General features: G+C 49.2%; 1 protein-coding gene across 2 annotated transcripts in view; it reads right to left on the bottom strand.

Annotated features, from left to right (window-relative positions):
• LOC149332205 (apoptosis-resistant E3 ubiquitin protein ligase 1) overlaps positions 1–22,087 on the bottom strand; it is a 98,926-nt gene that overhangs the window by 44,114 nt on the left and 32,725 nt on the right. For both annotated transcript variants that reach the window (XM_089557137.1, XM_089557138.1), the window contains exon 4: positions 13,182–13,551. In XM_089557137.1, the coding sequence (XP_089413263.1) occupies positions 13,182–13,551 (370 nt within the window). The remainder of the gene's footprint in view (positions 1–13,181; positions 13,552–22,087) is intronic.

Below are 22,087 nucleotides of genomic sequence, written 5' to 3'. Positions count from 1 at the left end.
AATAATGGCATATTCTGGTAGTTGGCACCCTATAACATCAATAATGAGGGGTCTTCGCCCGGTTTAGGCAGGAATTTATATTTTATTTTGGCGTTAAAAGTCGCGTAAAAAAGCATGGTGGCGACCCCAAACGTTCATTTTGTTCAAGAAAGTGGTAGTCTTTTTTTTTGTAGAAGCATAAGTGAATATAATACGTACCATTTGTATGCCCCAATGTCAGAGAAACGCACGTTTTGTTCTAGTAAACTGTAGAAGGCGTACCGCTCGCTTTTTCTGTAAATCACATGAATATTTATAGTTACACGTACGCAAAACGCAGGCACATTCCCACGTTTAGTTCAGCGTATGCTAGCAGAGACGCAAAAATAAACTCAGCCTATAGTGGCGCCATCTGGTCGTCAGGACGGGAACCATTGCTGTAAACAAACCGACTCTCCACTTAAGCCTAGGAGCGGCAGAATCGTCACTCTAATTATTAAAATAAAGCAAATTTATCTCTTATATGTTTTCTTATAGGCGAGATGAGACGAAGCGAAAGACAGGGGCCCCATTTATGGCCAGTGAACGCACTGAAAAAGGCAGCAACAACGAGAATTCAGTCCGAAGCGAGAGGTCCGGCTTCGACGGGCGCCGCCATGTTTGTCGCCGCGCGGCGGAAATCCAGATGGTTGCCAGATGAGACTACCATCTCATACAGATGGGTTCCCACATTAATAAATTCTATTTTAAAATGTTCTACCGCACTCCTTGGCACCACAGCTGGCTAAACGGTAATTTGAGTAAAGAGCTATCGGTTGCCGCAAAGAAAATATGGTCGATAAAATTCAGTAGACTGACCCTTTAAGTGTTAATTACGCTTAATTACACATTTTTACATCTAATTTGACACAAATCCGACGTTTTTCCGACCATTCTGTGACAATTTTCCCTATGCCGTGACGACTTCCGGTGGATGTGACGTCACACCGTTCCCGTGGCTTTATCGACGTCCGTGCTATTTCTACGCAATTTCGACATCCTGCTTATAATTAATTAACTAATTAATCTATAGTCATCAAACTTGGCTTCCAGGTTCAATTTTTCCTCCTCTATCTGAAGAAACCATTCGTTTTCTCCTATCTTTTTTAGTTCCCGAGTTGCCAAAGGTGTGACACCCTCTGCTAACGGACGACAGTACAATGCAGCCAATGAAGCATTACTGGGAACAGTATTTAATTTCTTAACTATCTAACTTACTAATACCCGGCCAACGTACTTTTCAACTAAAGTTGAGGACTGTTTCCAGAAAGAGTAAGTTTTTTTTTCTTTTTCTGAATGCACAAATGCATTCTAATGACTCGTTCAAACTTGGGCAACCGGCGGCGAGAGCCAGCGAAATCCGCCGCCGCGGCAAAGATTCCGTTGAAATACCCAACAGAAAGCCCGATCGGTCCAGGACTGATTTCTGCCGCCGGAAAATTCTGCCGATTTCCGTCGGCCAATAGGAAGGCTAAGAGGAAGTTGCATTCTCGCGGAGGTGTCAGTGGCCGCGCCCTTCAAAGCACGACCCCTCTCTGCGTACTATATTGGTCGTTGTTACTGCTGCAGCCTATTTTGGTACGTTCACTAGGCCACGAACGGGGCACTGGTCTTTCGCCTCATGTCATGCCGCCTATAACAAAACGCATTATCAATAAATTTGCTTTATTTTTTGTATCTAAAACGACGCTTCAGCCGCTTCTAGGCCTAAAGAGGGGCGTCCGCTTGTTGACAAAAATGTTTTCCGTTCTAACAACCAGATAGCGCCAAAAGACTGAGCTTATCGTTGCGGCACTGTTAGCATACGCTTGACTAAAAATACGAGTGTGACAAATGGCGTAACACCCGCAAAATTCTTGCGTTTAGCGTACCTAAGCGTCCATGCGCTAATGGTACGCAGACAGCGTCGACTTATGTTATTTTCTAACCATATGTCTGCGTACCCCGCGAGCAGATGAGTGGCGGAGGAACACGTTTAACGCGCTCTCCTGATTGGCTGAGGAGGTCTCTACCTTCCATAGCGCTGCAAAAAACTTATGAGATGGAGTGTAGTTTCGCTACAAATCTGCACGGTGGCTGCATGTTTTATTTTTAAAAAGGCCCTACATTTTACGACAAAACTGACAGCGAAACAACAACAAAAAACTTATTTCACCAAGCTACAGAGTCAACCAAAGCCCACTCTATTATAAAGACCTCCGTTCTTCACACCATTCCCACGGCGGATGATGAAAGAGCCTCGCTCGCCCGAAAGTTTACGGTCTGCACACAGAGCGGCAAGCGCACGGGTGCGTGCGGTTCCCGTAAGCTCCCCCAAGTGCGAGCAATCTCGCCGACCACGCGTGTAGAGCGAAACGGAAGCGATCTCTCCAAAACACACACACACAAAAAAGGAACATAGAAAAGCAAAAAAAAAGGGACAGAAAGAAGAATAGAGGCGCGCATCGAAATAAACGCCGCAGGCCGACAGCGAAAGAAGGGGTCAACTCTGTCAGCGCACGCCACCTCGCGTGAGGGCGAGAACACGATTCTAAGATGACGACACCAACGCCACCGCTAGCTAGTCGACGGGAAAGCTGGCACGCGGCGATGAGCTCGGGGGTAAACAGGCGCAAGGCTTTACAGAACACACAGAGTACGCGCAAATAAACGCACGCCCAGTGAGGTGTAGTCAGCGGCGGGAGCATACTGATAAGCCGGCTGATAAGCAACGCACAAGCATCAAGCGGCCGTGGTACTGTACTGCACAGTATGTACAATATGAAGTATACTGTACAGGGTGCACAATACAGGAAATATGCCACGAGGAGTATTGCGCATGGACAATACTACATGGAGTACACCACAGGAAGTATACTACATGGTGCAGGGTGTTTAATGCAAGCAGTAGATCAAACAGATTCTCACTGCAGGGAGGATATTGCACGGAATACACTATGGGAGCACACTACAGGTAGAACATTACATGGTGTACAATAAGAGCTCACTACAGGGGGCATATTGCATATAATGCAATAAGTGCATTAAAGAGAGTCTACTGCAGGGAGAATACAACACGGGAGCACACTACAGGTAGAATAACACAGGGTGTATAATAAATAGATTACACTGCAGGGAGAACACTACAAGGAATAAACTACAGGGAGAACGCTACAAGGAATAAACTACAGGGAGGATTTTACACAGAATACAATATGCGAGCACACTACAGGTAGAATAGTACAGGGTGTATAATAAATAGAGCTCACCACAAGGAGAACACTACAAGAAGTACACCACAGGGAGCGCCTTACAAGGTGTATAATATAGGAAGTATACTGCAGGTAGTATACTACATTTGTTAAACAACACACGCGCACACAAAACAAGAGAAGCAGAATAAAATAAAAGATTAAAATGGACAGCGGGAGAGCAGAAAAACATCGGCCATGAGACAGGTCAGCAACCACGGAGTGCACGCACAGCACGTCAAGTTCGCGCAATCACCTCTTTATATACGGTATCACCACCGCGGCAGCACCGTCGTCTGGCACGGAAAAATGCCGCGCCCAAATTTCGACACGCGACGTGTACGCACGCATCCCCCTTTCATCCGACACTAAATAACACAACCCGCGTGGTAATGCGCAAACTATCTATACATGGCAACCTTAGCGACCAAAAAAAAAAGGAAAAGGAAAAGCGCTCTAGGATTGAATATCGCTCTCTATAGCGCTTCCGCTGTTTCGAGCTCCATTTACTCCCTACACACGCACACACAAAAAGTGAAATAGGTGCGCGCTATATACATACACTGAGGTGAATAGAGTATAAACCCGTCGCATAGGGCGGAGCCGTCCGCTACATACCATTTTTAGAGGGCATAGACTGCCAGCCATAAAATCGCGCGCTTTCCTGGCTTGAAGTTTTTTTTTTATTTTTGGTTTTTCAGTGTATACATGTATGGTTTATGGTGGGTTGAGCAAGCAAGACAAACCGTACGGGCCCCCACAAAGCGAAAACGGGCACCACAAGTGAAAGGGCCGTTTCAAAGTGCGCAGCCGCCCAGAATGGCCGGGAGCACCTCGTAGTGCGTATATATACAGACGTTAAAAATGACGCATGGGGCTCGCGTGCTTCCGACCCAGACGGAAAAACTGCCCGTTGAACACAAACTTTGTTCTTGGTAAGGTCGCTTCCATTTTTCTCGCCCATTGCTTTATAAAGGGCGCAGCTCTAAGGCACTCATTCCTGCGTTCCGCTTCGTAGTCGGCGTCATCGTAACACGACGCCATCTGACAGGTGGCGTGCTATGGCGTGTGGCAGGTGGCGTGTTGCCAGGCGGTAGCAGTGCGATACGCCGCCTGCCATGGTGAGAGCGGAGGAATGGACAACAGGAAGATGGCTGCCACGGGAAGGTGCCGGAGGCGTGCAGGTGGCGTGTTGCCAGGTGGTGGCAAGGCGCTACGACACCTGACAGGTGGCGTGTGTAGGAGTGTGACAGGTGGCGTGTTGGCAGGTACTAGCAGAGCAAACGCAACGCCATCTGCCACGGCGAGAGCGGAGGAATGGACAACAGGAAGGTGGCTGCCACGGGAAGATCCCGGAGGGTTGCTAGTGCGAAGGGTAATGCAGAGGGTTGCCAATGCGAAGTCTGAGCTACCATCGTAAGCGCCGGTTAATTTTTTTTCACAAGCTGAGTAAAACGTGCATACCGCAATGTACAGTCGGGGACAAAAGTCTCCGGACCACGTGTTCCTCTAACAAAGTCGATAGCTTTGCCATTAGTCGCCGGCTGGAAACCACACTTGTGGAGGTAAATGTTAAATTTGTCTTCTTTCATCTCCACAAGTGCGGTCTCCAGCCGCTCTCTCACAATAGAGCTATAAGCTTCGTTTGAGGAACACTTGGTCCGGAGACTTCTGTCCCCGACTGTACATGTTGCGCCAGCCACATCATCTGAATACAGGCACGATCGAGCATTTAACTACGAATGAGTTGACAGATATAGCCCGGAGTGTTTGCGAGATTTCACCTGCCCAATACAGAAACCAAAGTTGTCGAAACTAATTAGGAGCTCTTTCCTACGGCGTGACCCCACGTAAATCAATATAAAATCCAACTAATGAAAAAAAAAAAACAAAATGGGAAAGTGATTCGGAGGAAGGGTGCCCTATGGGTGCCCGAGAGACGCTTGATTTGCGGATGTTTCATTTCGCGTAGCCGCCGCGGTGGCTCAGTGGTTATGGCGCTCGGCTGCTGGCCCGAAAGACGCGGGTTCGATTCCTGCCGCGGCGGCTAAATTTCGATGGAGACGAAATTCTAGAGGCCCGTGTACTGTGCGATGCCACTGCGCGTTAAAGTACCCCAGGTGGTCGAAATCTCCGGAGCCCTCCACTACTGCGTCCCATGCTAAACCGCCAGCCATTTTTATTGCAACTTTGCACATGCGTACTGTTTTTCCCGCATGTACTAGTACTAATAGATAAAAAAAGTCAAATATAGTAGATGAAATTACTTTTCGCGGAGAGGCGTTGTAAAAGCGCGGCAAACAAGGATGACGACAAGAAACACCGACGATACCACAGCGCCAGCGGCGCTTCCAATACTCCACTGTTTCGACGGCACACTTCGCCGAAGCGAGCATGTAGCCAAAGCAAACATCAGCGACAGCGTTGGTGTGCCTCTGCGCCAAGTGTGAATAAGTGGAGTACAGAAGCTGAAGTACTATATCCTCGCTTGAAAGCAAATATGTTCCGCTTAATCCCTCGAAGGTGGGGATGAAAAGAAAATATCCGCAGACCCAACTATCGACCCTCGAAAAGCTGCGGAAAGAACACTCTAGGCGCTGCTCAGAGATTCATTTCTCGGCTCTCCACACTTTGCACAAGGCCGATTTTTATCTTTTATTCGTAAGCTGTAGTTCGCCTGCATCGTGAACCACTAACTAGCTCGGAAACAAATCCTTCTCGACACTGCCGCGGCGATTTACGTTCGCATAACCGAAAGACTGAAAAAAAAAAAAAAATGTTCACGGGCCGGGTTATTCCGCGTTTCATTCGAGCCTTCCAGTCGAGCGGTATACTTTTTTCAGAGCGTTAGCTCTAATGCTCGCATTACTCAAGGTCGCGGCGTTAGTGTGGAACACAAGGTTATTCGTCTAAAATGGCGGCCGCAGTGGCATCCGCGCACAGAAAAAGTGGATACATACCACGTGACAAAAAAATTTGCGACGACACTTTGACAACTAAAGTGTTGAGAGGCGAAAGCCGAGGACACTATGCCGTGACGACTTCCGGTGGATGTGACGTCACACCATTCCCGTGGCTGTATCGATACCCAAATTATATATCTTTCGGGGATCTTCAGTGTTAATTACGCTTAATTCCACATTTTTCAATTCAATTTGACACAAATCCGACGTTTTTCCGACCATTCTAGCGCAATTTTCACTATGCCGTGACTACTTCCGGTGGATGTGACGTCACACCGTTCCCGTGGCTATATCGACGTCCGTGCTATTTCGATGCAATTTCGACATTTTTTGCCTACAATTAATTAACTAATTAACCTACAGTCATCAAAGTTGGCTTATAGGCTCATTTTTCCCTCCTCTATCTGAAGCAACCATTGGTTTTCTTCTATCTTTCTTAGTTCCTGAGTTAAGCGCGTGGGCCACCCTCTGCTAACGGACGACAGTATGAGCCTCAGAGGCTTTCGCCTTAAAACGTGGTGCACCACCACCACCATCAGATGGCAACCGATGGTCCGTTCGATTCGCCTACACTCCCTGCACCAGTTCGGTAAAGTTCCGTGGCGGTGCCGGGAGCGTGCAGCGCCAGTTCCTGCAGCTGAAGTGGAGCTTGGCACTGGATGTTTCCAAAACGAATGGTCGACTGCAGGCCTGGTCTTCTTCTTATCACCACCAAATTCCAGCCAGCAGCGTGGCGCTCATATCAACGGCTGCCAACATCCCGAACCGCGTGAAGAATTTTCAAACACCATATCGCAGCGAAGTGTTATCATGAATCAGCCTCGATGCAGCCTCGCGGCAGCTAAGCGAAACGCACGCGTGCTCTTTTACTGAACACGACTGAGGTGTGCGCGCGCCGATTTGCATGTTAAGCGGTTAATGTTGCAACAACGTGCATCATGCCACATAGACGTGTTCACTTTTAAGCATGAAATGCTTTTAGCCCCCGTTGTCGGCAGTGTGGTGACGTCACACCGAGACCGAGAGCCATCGCCTGTAAGAGTGGAACGCGACAGCGTCTTGCAACGCTGCCAGGGAGTCCACAGAACGCCATCGCCAATTCGGCTGTACGCCTTGCTGGACGGTAAATTTATTTTTTGAGGAAAGGAAATGTATCTCTCTCTCGCATATCTGGGTGGACACCTGCACCTCGCCGTAAGGGAAAGGGGGAAGATGGGAGTGAACGAAGACGCCGTATTAGCTAGACGCGCCTTTGTTCATTCCAAACCATTCAGCTGGCATTACGGAGTGGCTAGCGTGCTCGTATCGCACTCCGGAGACCCTGGTTCGATTCCCCAACTCGACCAATTTCGTTCTCGGTTTTATTGATTTATGCGGTCTAACTAGAAAGGTTAATTAGGCTATTTCATAATTATATTATTGTACTTCTATCCATCGTGTTCTGTCATTAACCTGTCAATTGTTGGAACTGTCTAGGATGTTCGACACAACGTATATGAAACGAGCAACGTCTTACTGAGTGGGGAAGTGCGTGGTGGTGGAGGGAACGCGGCTTCGTACTTATCTGTTTTTTTTTTCAGCAGCGTCTCCTTCCGCGGACGCTGTTGTCGCTGCGGCGCGCGTCTTTCTTTTCTTTTCTTCTGACCTCTTCATTCTCCTCTATATTAATTAGGCTAATTGATTAATTAAGCAATTAACTAAACTCAGTCCAACTTAGTTGCAGCATCACTATACGATCCCTTTGATTGGTTGCATGGTTACTAGCCAAAGTACAATTGGCCCCATTTGAAATTCGCGCACTGTGACGTCACGAGCATTTCGACCAATTGAAAAGCGTGACATTGGGGGCGGAGCTGGTTACGAGGCCGACGCCGACGCGAAACTCAGGAACGGACGCCAAAGAGCTGCGCTCTAAAAGCACATAAATGCCACGATACACTTCGTTGTCATACGTGATCTCTTAGGGGCTTCGCACATCGAAGCAAAGCCGCGCAGGCGCACAGAGGCCCGGGGGAGAAGCGCTGCGTTCAAAGGGCAAGGCATCGCGCCGAACGGGTGGTGGCGTTCCTCCCTTCCATTACGGTGTGGTTCGGGTGTCCACCGAGATGGCAGAGAATTACTGCGCCATTTCCTTTCCTCAAAAAACCTTGCGTTCAAATGGCAAGGCATCGCGCTGAGCGGGTGGTGGCGTTCCTCCCTTCCTGTACGTGCGGTTCGGGTGTCCACCGAGATGACATTAGGCCCGTAAACATTTCATGCTTACTCTACTCTCGGTTACGGGAGAGGCAGAGATTGGTTTGGTTTTGTGGGGTTTAACGTCCCAAAGCGACTAAGGCTATGAGAGACGCCGTAGTGGAGGGCTCCGGAAATTTCGACCACCTGGGGTTCTTTAACGTGCACTGACATCGCACAGCACACGGGCCTCCAGAATTTCTCCTCCAAAGAAATTCTAGCCGCCGCGGCCGGGATCGAACCCGCGTCTTTTGGGCCAGCAGCCGAGCACCATAACCACTGAGCCACTGCGGCGGCTGGAGAGGCAGAGATATTTTTTAGTTAAAATAACCGGCTGAAAGTACTTTTATAACTTTATTAGTCCAATGGACAGACGCCGATGACGTGTCCATCGAGAGCACGGTGGTCGAGAGATGCAAGATGGCGGCGAAGGTCGCCGTCCCCAACTCCGTCGCCGCCTTCTCGGGTGGACAATCATTTTACATCACAGTCGGGCCGGTGCGGGGCCCCGTTCTCATTGACGAGTGGAATAATTTGAGTATCTCCGCCGTTTATCGCAAAGTGCAAGCCGTCGTCTGCTTCCGTGGCGGCTGCAGCTGCGCCGCCACTGTTGCCGCGCGTTGAATTCACCGATATCGAGTCCCCGCTTTGTGTTCGGTTTAAGTTTGCCGACAGGCCAAGGATTTAGAGCATACAAACCTATGCGAGGGTGCAACTGCCTGATAAAGCGGGCGAGTCCAACAGCCGAGCTGGTGGTGCCTATCAACGGTCGAAGTGCCGTTTTTGGAGAGGTGAATAATTAAACGTGTCTCTTCGTTTAGCTAGCTTAACCTGTAATCTCTGCCTGCTGAATGTGAAGTGTTGCTACCTAATCTAGCGGAATCGATGCGCACCGCGTTGCTGCGAACCGGCCTAGGTTCCGAGTCTTGTGCATTCGAAGCAGCGCTATACGCTGCCGCAGTCAAAACTGCGAAACATTCTCGGCAGGTCTACCGCTCGTGTTGCAAGCGCATGACAGTGTTTGCTTGAAACCGTTCTGCCGCGCAAATATAGGGCCGCTATGACGCTTTGCCTGTCTGCTGAAACGCCGCCTGTGAGCAGTTCGCGGACAACAGCCGCAGGAAATATGAGTTTCTGCGGCGCCAGCTATGAATTTCGGGTAATTATAATCATGTGCTGTTTATACACGATGTGTCCTGCACGAGCAGCTGACAGTTATCAGCTGATATTAAAAGCTACAACTCGTGCACATTCTTTCATGGAGCCTGCTAGTTTTGCTGCCGAGTTGCGGCAGGCAGTTCGATATTACATCACGGCACGGAAGAATTCTGCCGCAAACTTCACGCACAATATGCGTTCCGGGAAGAAAAGTGGACGGTGACGCATTTAACGTACAAAAGATGTTACGGACCACCAACAACTGACGACGGGTACCTCACGGCATACTGCGACACTGCGCAAGCTAGCGTGAAACTCGCCCGGTACGACGACGCTTGCGCCGTCTGGCAGAGCAGCCTCAGTGAATGCCATGCATATACTTTCGTTTACAGTTGTTGTGACTGAGAGAAAGATGAAAAGGAAATTGCACGGGCCGGCCTACTGGCTCCAGCCAAGCCACCACCGCTGCCACGTGCAGAGAAAGAACAGACGCGCGTCGTAGCAACAACTGCGTCCGCCGGAGAGGACTTCAAAGAATTTAAAGAGAGATAAGCGACCGAAGCCGCGCTCGCCGAAGTGAGGACAGAAGCCACCACCGCTGCCACGTGCAGAGAAAGAATAGACGCGCGTCGCAGCAACAACGGCAACAACTGCGTCCGCCAGAGAGGACTTCAAAGAATATCCCGACAGATAAGCGACCGAAGCCGCGCTCGCCGAAATGAACAGATGGCTTCATATACTCGTGTGTGAGAAGTTCAAGTGGGCCAGTGGGTAATACCGTTGATACACAGATTGTGAACCACCTAATTGACGTAGAATGTTCGGAGTGGTATCAAACGATTCAGCGCGTTAAGGAGCATAAGATTACTAGTCAAATCAAAGCGCAGCGTATCACAGGGATTCCCACCCACGACCTTTGGTTCCCCAAACCGTGACTTTCTTTCCTCTTTCGCATATCGCCGGCTGAGTGGTCCAGAAATCTACATACGCACGTACTCCATCCCCTTCTCCGGCTCCGCGGGGATGGCAAACCGTTCCGCTAAGCGGCTTATATTCCCGGACGTGACCCGCGATCAAAGAAAGGCTCGCACTTTCAGGCACGGCACGCAGTGCCTCGGCGCGCGGAGAAGACAGAGGTAGTGAGGTGAGGTATCGAGGTAGGTGGAGCAAAGGGAAAGCCGTCACGCACGAATGAGTATATTATTATTATATCTATCGCGGTCGCTAATAACACTGCTCGGGGCAAATTAGTGTAGTTACATATACGCCGAACCAACGGGGCATGCATCGTGCGTCGCGGCACAGACAGCTACGATGTTATAACCGCGCTCCTCGTCGCCGCTATAGGCGGTTTTGTAGTAACGCCTAGGGAACGAGGTAGCGAGAGAAAAAAAAAAGACCCGGCACTGGGGGGAAAAAAAAAGTGTACAACGACTACCGTCGTGCACACACACTCGCATGACAACGTGACTGTCCTTTGCGAAATGGGAAAGGTTTGGTTTGGTTTTATGGGGTTTAACGTCCCAAAGCGACTAAGGCTATGAGAGACGCCGTAGTGGAGGGCTCCGGAAATTTCGACCAACTGGGGATCTTTAACGTGCACTGACAACGCACAGCACATGGGCCTCTAGAATTTCTCCTCCAAAGAAATTCAACCGCCGCGGCCGGGATCGAACCCGCGTCTTTTGGGTCAGCAGCCGAGCACCATAACCACTGAGCCACCGCGGCGGCCGAAATGGGAAAGGACGACGGGGTTAGGAAGAAGGGAAATGCGCAGTAACTGTCTCATTCGGGCTGGACTCCCAAACCGAGCACTGAGGGCAAAGACAAAAAAGGAGAGAGAGAGGGCGATAAATGGAGGTGAGACAAAACACTTCAACTGAGAACGAAAATTGGTTTTGAAGAAAGGAAATTGCGCAGTAAATGCCTCACATATCTTGGTGGACACCTGAGCCACGCCGTAAGCGAAGGGAGGAAGGTGGGAGTGAAAGAAGAAAGGAAGAAACTAGTGCCACAGTGGAGGTCTGTGGAATAATTTCGACCCCTTGGGGATCTTTAACGTGCATTTACTGACATCGCACAGCACACGGCCGCCTTTTGCGTTTCGCCTCCATCGAAACCCGAGATCAATTGCGCACATCGCAAATTAAAACGGGAGACAATGACGTATTACGACACATCGGATACTTACGGTGTCTCGTGCCAAGTCGCGTTGCGGTAATACGGTGGGGATAAGGATATAAGGAGGCATGAGCAAAGCAAAGCAGAAGTGTGAACGAAAGAAAGCTATACGGGACTCTATCGCGCACAAAACTGGCGTGGGAATACGTCAGTAAAGAGGGCAGCAATAATTGGAGGGGGCACTTAAGCTCCGCCCTAAGGGTACGACGCGATAGGGTTAAGCGACGCAGCCTCTCGCGACCAATCAATCATTAAACTAACTGCCACGGCGATCCCTTTGCTCACAGTCAATGGGCAGGTTCGGATGACGTCACGAGGTCACGTGACCTAAGTGGCCCACCTACGTTGCTTCTCCGGGAATTTTTTCGCTCACAACGCCGATGCCCGATCTTCTGTTGAACGTTAAAAACAGGTCGACCAACATTCATTTTAAACACGCTTTTTTTTATACTGTACACACCTTTGTATACAAACGGCGAACTCCAAATGTCACGCTTGGCTGTTTTTTGTCGCCCGCGGAGACTTTTTCGCACTACGCCGTCGTGAAACGGAACGTCCAGAAAAAAGTGGCCTACACTTTCGTACTCGCGCCCACGCTTCAGCGGAAGCGAAGCGGCAATCAGCCTGGTATAGTTAGCTCTTGATTAACGTCCAGAATGCGCTGCTTTCCGGCATTTAAGAAGCGCCGACATACGCACGTCGTTAACAAACGAACACACACAAAGGAGGATAAGACAGCGTGATCGCCTTGACCGCGTGCCTGTGAACTGCGCAAGTCCGAGCTGTCTATAGTGCCGTTAGGCTACGTGCCTAACTGTAAAAGTAACTAACTGTAACTACGTGCCTAACTGTAAAAGCGCCAAGCCGACGACATGCGGAGTCAGGGGCTGAGCGCAAAAACTGGCGCGCAGAATCAGAGGCACACGGAAACCGGGGAGAAACAATAAAATAAAAACAAAAAGGGCAACTCCAACGAAGCCGTACACAAACACGAAAAAATAATTGGAAGAAATCGAAACAACAGAGCCCGCTCGAGATCCTAAAGGAGTGCCGTGCAACTTTCCCGCAGTACTCCTACGTACGGCGTCAACTCTCGGGCTTTGTCGTGAACGCAGAGTCACGCCCGGAGAAAAAAAAAAAGGAAAAGGGCGTTTGAACTTTTTGCTGGGGCGTGCAAACACGCCGGAGTTTTCTGTCGCGCATATACGCGCTTTTCGGACAAAAGCGGAGCCCACTTTTCCACTCTAAGTGCCGCTCACGCTTCTATACACACACCGCGCACCCGCGCGCAACTAACCGCACCAGCGGTATACATCTACCCGCATGCACACCTCTCGCCGTGTTCGCTTGGCTATAGACGAGAGGCGCTACTGTCCAATGATCACGCGGGCCAACTCACCCAGATCCGCGACGCTTGCTGGAGGAAACTCCGGCGCTCTCGAGTACCCAGGTGTGGTGCCGGTTCTGCGGCACCTGCTCCCCGGCGTCTCCCGCGCCGTCGCTGCCACTCTCATTACCCGCGTCGGAGGCCGACGCGGCGGTGGCGACGTCGTCGGCGCTCTGGCGCCGTCGCACGACGAGCCGGTGGTCGCGCAGCCAGCGCTCCAGCACTAGCCTCGAGCACAGGCGCTCGGAGGCGCGCCGCAGGGCGTCTCGCGCGTCGTCCGGCAGCTGCTGCGAGGAGGAAGAGGCTCCTCCTCCTCTTTTCTTGTCCTCCGCTGGAGAAGGAACCGAGAACAGGGCGCAGCAGGCGGGCAGTGAGTCGCAGCCTGCGAGGAACGGGTAGTCTTTGGAGAACACGGCGTACACACACACACGGAGTTTGTTCAATCCTACATGCAGGGCCATTCTGCCTTTGCAATAAAGGCCTCATTCATTCATTCATTCATTCATTTTTTTAACGTCTCATCATAAATGTTTATGCCCCGCCGCGGTGGCTCAATGATTATGTGCTCGGCTGCTGACCCGAAAGACGCGGGTTCGATCCTGGCCGCGGCGGCTGTATTTCGATGAAGGCGAAATTCTAGAGGCCCGTGTACTGTGCGATGTCAGTGCACGTTAAAGAACCCCAGGTGGTCAAAATTTCCGGAGCCCTCCACTACGGCGTCTCTCATAGCTTTAGTCGCTTTGGGACGTTAAACCCCATATACCAAACCAAACCATAAATGTTTACGGGACAGGGTATACAGCTCGTTCGGTCCAAAAGCCGACGGCGTAGTAGTAGCCGGCACCGCGTGTCGGAAATAATCGAGGGCTGCGTAAAAAAAAAAGGAAACGTATCATTGTAATTTGTGGTTCTAGTGATAGACTGATTGATTGGTGTGTGACAGGCGATGACGTGTAATGAAATCATTGTAACTAACTGATTAATTAAAGATAAGTAAGAAAAAAGTGGTTCAAAGGTGTCAAAATGCTCACAATGAAAAGCCAATGCTTGGTGATGGTAATTAAGAACATTTAGATCGTGTCATTGATCAATTCATTAACTGATCAACGACTTTAAATCAATTAACTGAAACAAGTGAAATAAACGAAACAATTTTTGTCAGCGCGTTGAATCCCGGACTAGGTCACTGACTGGTCGAGTGGATAACTGGTCGATTGAATTTGTGAATAATTGGTTAATAGACTCGGTGATTCCTCGATAGCTCGACTGATCGGAGAGGACAGTTTTTACGGAGAGCTGATCTCTTGATTGGTGGATTTACATAGACCCGCTGCGGAGGCTCAGTGGTTAGGGCGCTCGGCTATTGAGCCGGAGTTCCCGGGTTCGAACCCGACCGAGGCGGCCGCGTTTCGATGGAGGCGAAACGCAAAGCCACACATGTGCTGCGCGATGCAAGTGCACGTTAAAGATCCCCAGGTGGTCGAAATTTCCTTAGACCTTCATTACGCACCTCTTTCTTCCTTTATTTTATCCTTTTCTTTAAGGCGCGATTCACGTGTCCACCGAGATATGTGAGACAGATACTGCGCCATTTCCTTTCCTCAAAAACATATTTTAATTTTCATTTCTACAAAGCAGAAAGGTGACGTAAGGTTAGAAGTGTAGGACTGAAAAGGTACTTAAAGAAAAAGGCGAATTTTAAAACCAATCTACAACACAGTTCATTTTCATTTAGAGACTATGTCACTGATTCGGTTTGGTTTGGTTGGTTTGGTTTATTGGTGTTTAACGTCCCAAAGCAACTCAGGCTATGAGGGACGCCGTAGTGAAGGGCTCCGGAAATTTCGACCACCTGGGGTTCTTTAACGTGCACTGACATCGCACAGCACACGGGCCTCTAGAACTTCGCCTTCAAAATTCGGCCGCGGCGGCCGGGATCGAACCCGCGTCTTTCGGGTCAGCAGCCGAGTACCGTAACCACTCTGATTCGTCGGCTGGATGAGTGATTCCTGAAATGAATGACTGAATGATTGGTAGGCTGAGTGATTGATTCCTTGATTGATCGATCGAATAAATGATTAATTCACTGGTTTCTTGACGGATTGGCTTATCAGAGACGGCATACACACACGCAGTTCATCCAGATTGATTCCAAGACTCGTCACTAATTGGTTGTGAAGCTCAACAGTTCGATTGATTCCTCCATTGGATGATTTGGCTAAATGATCGGTTGACAGAGTCAATTCGCTTTTCTGATAAATCGACTGAATGGCTAATTCATTAGTTAACTCAATGATCGGTTAATTGATTCATTAAAGTGGAACAGTTGAGTTAAGGAGATAACGGTGGATCCAAACTCCCACCTTCTAACACTGCCGCCGATCTAAGGCGGTGCTGATCAGTAGTGTAGACGGCGCTAAGGAACGAATCACAAAAATAATCGTCACAAACTGCGGGCCCGGGACTATTCACAAGCGCAAATGAGAATCGATACACACGCTACACAAAGGGCTCTGAAGCAACGGAAACACGAGCTCCAGCGATACCTTTACCCTTCGGTTAAACACGAAGCAATCGTCAGCGTTATCCGGTCGGCCCGTAGCACCTACAGCGACCCAACTCGAAAGATCGTTATCTCGGCCGCGGGTCTCCGGGGTATCGTTTACACTGCGGGATAGTGCTAATGGACGCCCACGCACCCGAGTACACCACAGCCCGATGAATTGTGCTTTCGTTTCGTCGCCGTTTTTTTTTTGTGTGTGTTTTTGCCTTATCTGTCTGCTCGATGCACCCCGAAGCCGGCTGCGGTACGCTGATCGACAACAGGCTGGGCTGCGGTAGAGCAGGGAATCGAAGTGTGCGCGACAAAGCGGGGCTCGAATGCGAGACTGAATAAGCGCGCGAGTTGAGTGCCTACTCTCGCTGAAGGGCTAAACAACCAGAGGAGCACCAAGCGAAAGATGAGACTCAGTTGTTTGTTGGATGGGACGAAAAGAATGACAGAAGGAGGCAGACAGAAAAGATGCGAGAGTAAGAGAAAGGGAAGGAAGGAAGCAAGGATGAAAAGAAAGAGGAAGGACGGAAGAAGGAACGAACGAAGGGTGAAAAGAGAACGCTCTTTTAATGCGAAAACGTTACTAGTCCCATTACAAAAAAAAAAAAAAAAAGCCGGCGGCGTGCATGCGTGTGCGTGTGTGTATAGTGGCAGATGGTACAGAAAATCCCAGCGATGACAAGCAAAATAGGGTGGCGTCATAAGCGACCGTAGGACCCACACAGCAAGCCGAGCAGCGCCACTTCTGACTATCTTCTATACATGTCGTTCGTCTATATACACTCGCCACTGGCCGTCCTCAGTGGGGCGCAAGTTTTCCTCCCGACAGCATTCTTACCAAAGTTATGACGCAATCGTTTGTCGTACAGCGTCCCGGGTGGCCTCATACGATTTCTGGTTGCCTATAGCTTGCATGTGCTAGTCAAGTCGGGAGCTAGCTTGCGACAGGGATCCGAAGTGACGACATATGCGCCTTCAATTGTACGCCTCCCCAGACCGTTCACCTCTTCCCTTGAATCGCGGTTGAGGTCTCTACAGAAATGTGAGACACTTACTACGCCACTTCCTTTCCTCAAAAACCAATTTTCGCAACCAACTGTGATGCAACTGTTTGTTCTACGGCGCTACGGGTTGTGTCATGGGCGCGTGTGTGTGGGTGGGTGTCAATGCACCCAGGGGCAGCAATGCTTTCGCATTCCCACAAGTAAGCAGTCTTAAGTGTGTGGGGACGCACTCGCCCCCTGTGGTTCGCTTTCCCGCAATGCACCCCAACTGTGGTTAGCTCCCCCGCAACGCATTCTCCTTAGTTGTGTTACTTTAACTAACAGGGGAGGGCGCTCGCGTCGCAGCGACACCAACGCCACGGATGGCGTTTTGCTGCGCGCGCGCGGGGGAGAGGCGGCTCTCTTCTGCTCGGCACCGGGAAAGCACGTGGACGTGTCGCGCGCAGCTCCGCTCTTCGTCGGCTGGCGAGAACCCTCGTGGGGAGGAACGTTCACCCCGCATCTCGTCCTGCCCGGGCTCGGAGCTTCCCCTTTGCCCTAGCGTGGGCGAACGTTCACTCGTAACCATGCTGGTGAGTCGGACATCCTCGACTCCTCAGTGTATTTTGTTGCTAGCTGGCGTTATTGTTGTTATAGCAATAAATGCCTTGTTTGTGTCAGCCAGTGTGTCGTTCCTTTGTTTCCACAGAGCAAGGCCCGCCGTGGTAGGCATGCGCTCGGTAGCGTACGCGACCACGGGGTGGGGTCCACGCGGTTTTAAACTGTGTCAGCGGCGGTTAAACGGGGAGATTAAACCCCACAAGTGTCTCTACCGAATTTTATTTGGATTTGAGCACAGTCTTCGATTCTGCACGACGCGTAACAAGTGAAGTCATTTTTGTAGAATGCAGCTTTGCTTAATAAATCTTTGTAGGGGGCTAGTTGGTCGTGCATACTGAGACAGGGGAGCGCTAGGTTCTAGAATGTGAAAGAAAGTGATAAGAGACCTGTTGTTTTGCGATATGTTCATGCCTTGTCCCACAGGTAAAAAAAAAAAAGTGGCGAAAAAGTATGATGTACCCGTTGTATTTTCTGCGCCTCGAAAACTCAAAAGCATGTGCGCAAACGTTAATTCTGGACATGAAGACGAGCACGACGCATGGTCTTGTGGCGTGAGGCACAAGAACATGTTTGTGGCCTGCGTTGAAGGCGTCGTGTACAACATACCGCTGTCTTGCAGCAGGGCCTACGTCGGCGAGACAGGAAGGTGCTTGAATGAGCGATTGAGGGAGCACAATTACAACAACTCTCTGGTCATTGCCCCTGGCAACCTCGCAGCACACTGCGCCGTACGTGCACAAGTGCAAACCTCTTCCCGGCAGAACATCATCATCATCATCACCATCAGCCTGACTACGCCCACTGCAGGGCAAAGGCCTCTCCCATGTCTCTCCAATTAACCCTGTCCTTCGCCAGCCGCGGCCACCATATTCCCGCAAATTTCTGAATCTCATCCGCCCACCTAATTTTCTGCCACCCCTGCTACGTTTGCCTTCTCTTTCCGTTGCCCTTAAGGACCAGCGGTTATCTTGCCTTCGCATTACATGCCCCGCCCAAGCCCGCTTCTTCCTCTTGATTTCAACTAGGATATCAATGACGCGCGTTTGTTCTCTCACCCACTCCGCCCGCTTCCGATCTCTTAACGTTACACCTATCGTTGTTCTTTCCATAGCTCGCTGCGTTGTCCTTAACTTAAGCTGAACCCTCTTTGTTAGCCTCCACGTTTCTGCCCCATAGGTGAGATACACCTGTTGTATACTTTTCTCTTGAAGGATATTGGTAAACTGCCATTCAGACAGAACAACGGTTCTTCTTAAATCGAAGGACAAGACCAAAAGGGAATTGTGAGAAGCATTCTGCATGGATTCAGTGAAAGGCGGTGGCGGGTACGTTAGCGAACCGTCTGTGGTTTTAACAAAAAAAGAAAGATTGTTTTTAGCTGGTCAGATCTAAAATTCATGACTTGCGAGGATAGCTTTCATCTTGCATGGTTTCCGATTGCTCGGCTATCTTGGCTGATTTTAACGCTTTGATGTTTGTGTGTCCCATGATTAGATGCGTATAAATTTACGCCATGTCGAAAATAAACTCAGTTGTAAGTTTGCGCTCGTGTCTCGTGTTGTTCCTTTGTGTGTGTGTTGTTCCGCTGTCTAGAACCTAGCGCTACCGTCTCAGTAGTTTTGCTCAGTAAGACAACCACCCTCTGATAGCGCTTTTATTTTATTTAATATTATTTCTTCATTTCAACCAGCTCACCTCTTGACCGGAGTCTCTGGATCGCTTCCGCTTTTCTAGTTGTCCACGAAACGCCTTCAACATATCTAAAGCTATGTCGATGTAAGATTTTTCCGTCGGTATTTCATGGCTTCATTCCTCAACCTTCGTATCTATGACGTTCAAACCGTTTGCAGCATCATCTAAACAGGCCCTGCTCGCCAGCAGTTACATGGGTAGTTGGCTGCGACAACTGCGAAAGCAGCTAAGTCAGCGAGTAATAAGACACACGCAAAAAAAGAACCTTCAGCGCTCTAGGTACACAGACAGGCGCACAAACACAAAAAGGAAAACGGCACAACGAAGCTGTCCGCAAGTCCCGGACGGTCGAATACGGCGGGAGCCGCTTCGATACAACCACGCCCTAAGCTAAATAAGCAAAAAACAGGAGTGCTGGTTAAAACGGCAACGCGGACTCGTAGGTAATTCATATAGCAAGGAGAGGGGGGGGGGGGGGGGGGGTGCAAATCTACAAGGACAGGAAAAGGGGGAAATCGGTATCGCGCTTCTCTCCGACTCTGCTCCTCGTCGATTTTTTGCGCCGTTTCCGCGTCGCGTCGCTCGTGCGAAACAGAACAAAATACTTTTAATCAAAAGAACACAATACTATGACAATAAGCTCCACGCCAATTCAAGAAGGGTGAAATGCACTTGCATACAGGCCTACTCTGAAAATAAAAAAAAAAAGACTCGAAAAAAAGACATACGCGCAGCAATAAGGATTTTTATTCCGTACGGCTGCGTTTCGGTTTTCTTTTATTTTCTTTTTGCATAAAGAAACGGGCTTGAAGAAATTACGAATGCCTTAAAAAAGAAAGAAAGGAAAACGACCCTAGAAGACCATCGCCTGTAAAGCGTGCTTTACCGCTGGCGCTGGAGCGCGAGGAGAAGCGCGCGTTACAGAAGAACCAAACGCAGACCCAGACAGAGGCGGCGGAGTTTCTGGGGCCGCCAGACTGCCACCCGCCGGCGGCTGCGCTCAGCTACACCACCCTCTCGAAAACGCCCAAAGTACTCCTTTTTGTTCCTTTAGGCTTGATCGAATTTTTTTCTTTTGTTTTCTTTACTGCAACCTTCTTTTAAGTTCCAGTAAATGTCACGTTCGCCGTCCAGCCCGCACCTTATTCTCCATTCACGCGTGCCGTGAAAAAAAAAAAAAGCATGAATAAAGGGTAAGGGACCGCGTGCTCAACCGGGCGGGGCACGTATGTGCGCAACGTGAACGTGTGTGAATATAAATGTGCGCGTGCGTGCGTACGTGCGTGCGTGCGTGCGTGCGTGCGAGCGACAAGGAAGCAACTGAGAAAAACTTAAAGCTTGGTACGATGTTTCGGGGCTGGTTGGCCAACCTCTTCCAGTGTTGCTTAACCTTTTCGAGTTGCTACGAATACAACTGCGTGCATTACGAATTCGCTTTCTTTCTTTTTTTTCCTAAAGCCGACTTGGCCGTTCTTCAAGCAGTAGCAAATGAAGCGCATTTTTTTACGCTCGCTAGCAAAAACAGCAAATAGTATCCTCCGAAACACCGAACGCGTCAGCACGTCCTTCGACATACTCGTGAAGACAGATTTCGTAGCTCAAATGTACTTTCAGAGTTTAAGTGTCATGTGCACATTAAAAAAAAAATGAGATTCTGTTATTTCGCGAGTACTCATATGACAAAATATGGTTTTGATGTCGCAATTTCGACGATTTCGACACTTGCTACGAACTTATATATGCCTAAACAAATAAAATTAAAAATATCTGTTAAATGGCCAGCGGCACCTGAAAGCGAGAAGATTGGTCCATCAGCCGAAGGGTGGTTAGTATTAAACTGTTTTTTTTTTTTAGGTAACAGCTTAGGTATATAACCACCAGCTAGCAAGAAAGTACCATTGATATGCTTATTACTAACTTCAGTACTAATGTACATTAAGTATTCACTAAAGTACTCCCAACTGTATATTCTGCCTCATATTGTAGAATCCATTTTTCAATGGTAAGTCCACCAGGCGGAAGATGACCCATACTTTCTTTTGCCTTCCATGCTTTATTGTTTTTGTTTTTTTCTTCTCCCCTCTACACGGCGCGAAATAGACTTCCAACAACCGCAGAAATAAAAAAAAAATGAACAGAAGGTTTAGAAAGATATACATGTTTTCCTGCCGCTGCCTAAAAGTTCCAATCGAAGACTTACCACAAACTGTTAGCGGTTCTCAACTAAAGTCAATCGTAAGCGGTAGAGATCATTTCTTTTCCTAATTCGCTTTTCCTTTAATTTACGCTCGCGTCTTTCTTTTGACAGAACCTGCCCATGCTCCATTTTTCCTTTCTCGGTTGGCAAAGACGAGTGCATCAGCTAAGAAGCATAGGGTACTTTGAATGTAATCGATCGACGCATAAGAAAAAATTAAGACGGCGCGGAGGCGGGGGATGCATGCTGAATAACTTATTTCAAACCGCGCAAAAGAAACTACAGTAGGAAATTTAGCCTCTCTCTTACGCGAGTACCCCGTTTACCCGCGCAATGAATGCAACTTGTATGATCAAAAAATAAATCGCGCCTGAGGAAATATTCGCAGCGCGGTCAATTAAAATCTTTCAAAAACATTAACGACTCAAGCTGGGGGTATGCGTTTATTATGCGACAGCGACTGTTATACGAGAAAATGCGGTATCACTCGGCCCAGATAATAACCAACGTTTCCGGGAGGGGGGCACCGAGTCTTGAAACCGCCCGGAAACCCCGGATTCGCGATGACAAAAAAGGATAACAAAGGAATAATAAGCCACAAAAAAAAGAAACAAAGATAGAGGAAAGCTGGCGCATGAAAGACGGACGGACGGGCGGGTAATATAATGTGCCTAATGCCCCCAGGGAGAAGAGACATCGCAGGGAAGAAGGGCAACGACCTCTCCCGCCAGAGTGCCCGTGCAGAGCTCACAGCCGCACTTATAGCCTTATAGCCGCATTCTCGTGCTCCCTGTTCTTGGTCCTCTTGCCAATGCCATTCGCCGCCATTACGATTCGCCGCACACAGAGAAGGATCGACTGAAGCAGTGTA

Source organism: Amblyomma mixtum, chromosome 8, assembly GCF_055824585.1.
Source record: "Amblyomma mixtum isolate Tamu chromosome 8, ASM5582458v1, whole genome shotgun sequence".
NCBI lineage: Eukaryota > Metazoa > Arthropoda > Arachnida > Ixodida > Ixodidae > Amblyomma > Amblyomma mixtum.
This window is presented reverse-complemented; position numbering and strand designations above follow the sequence as displayed.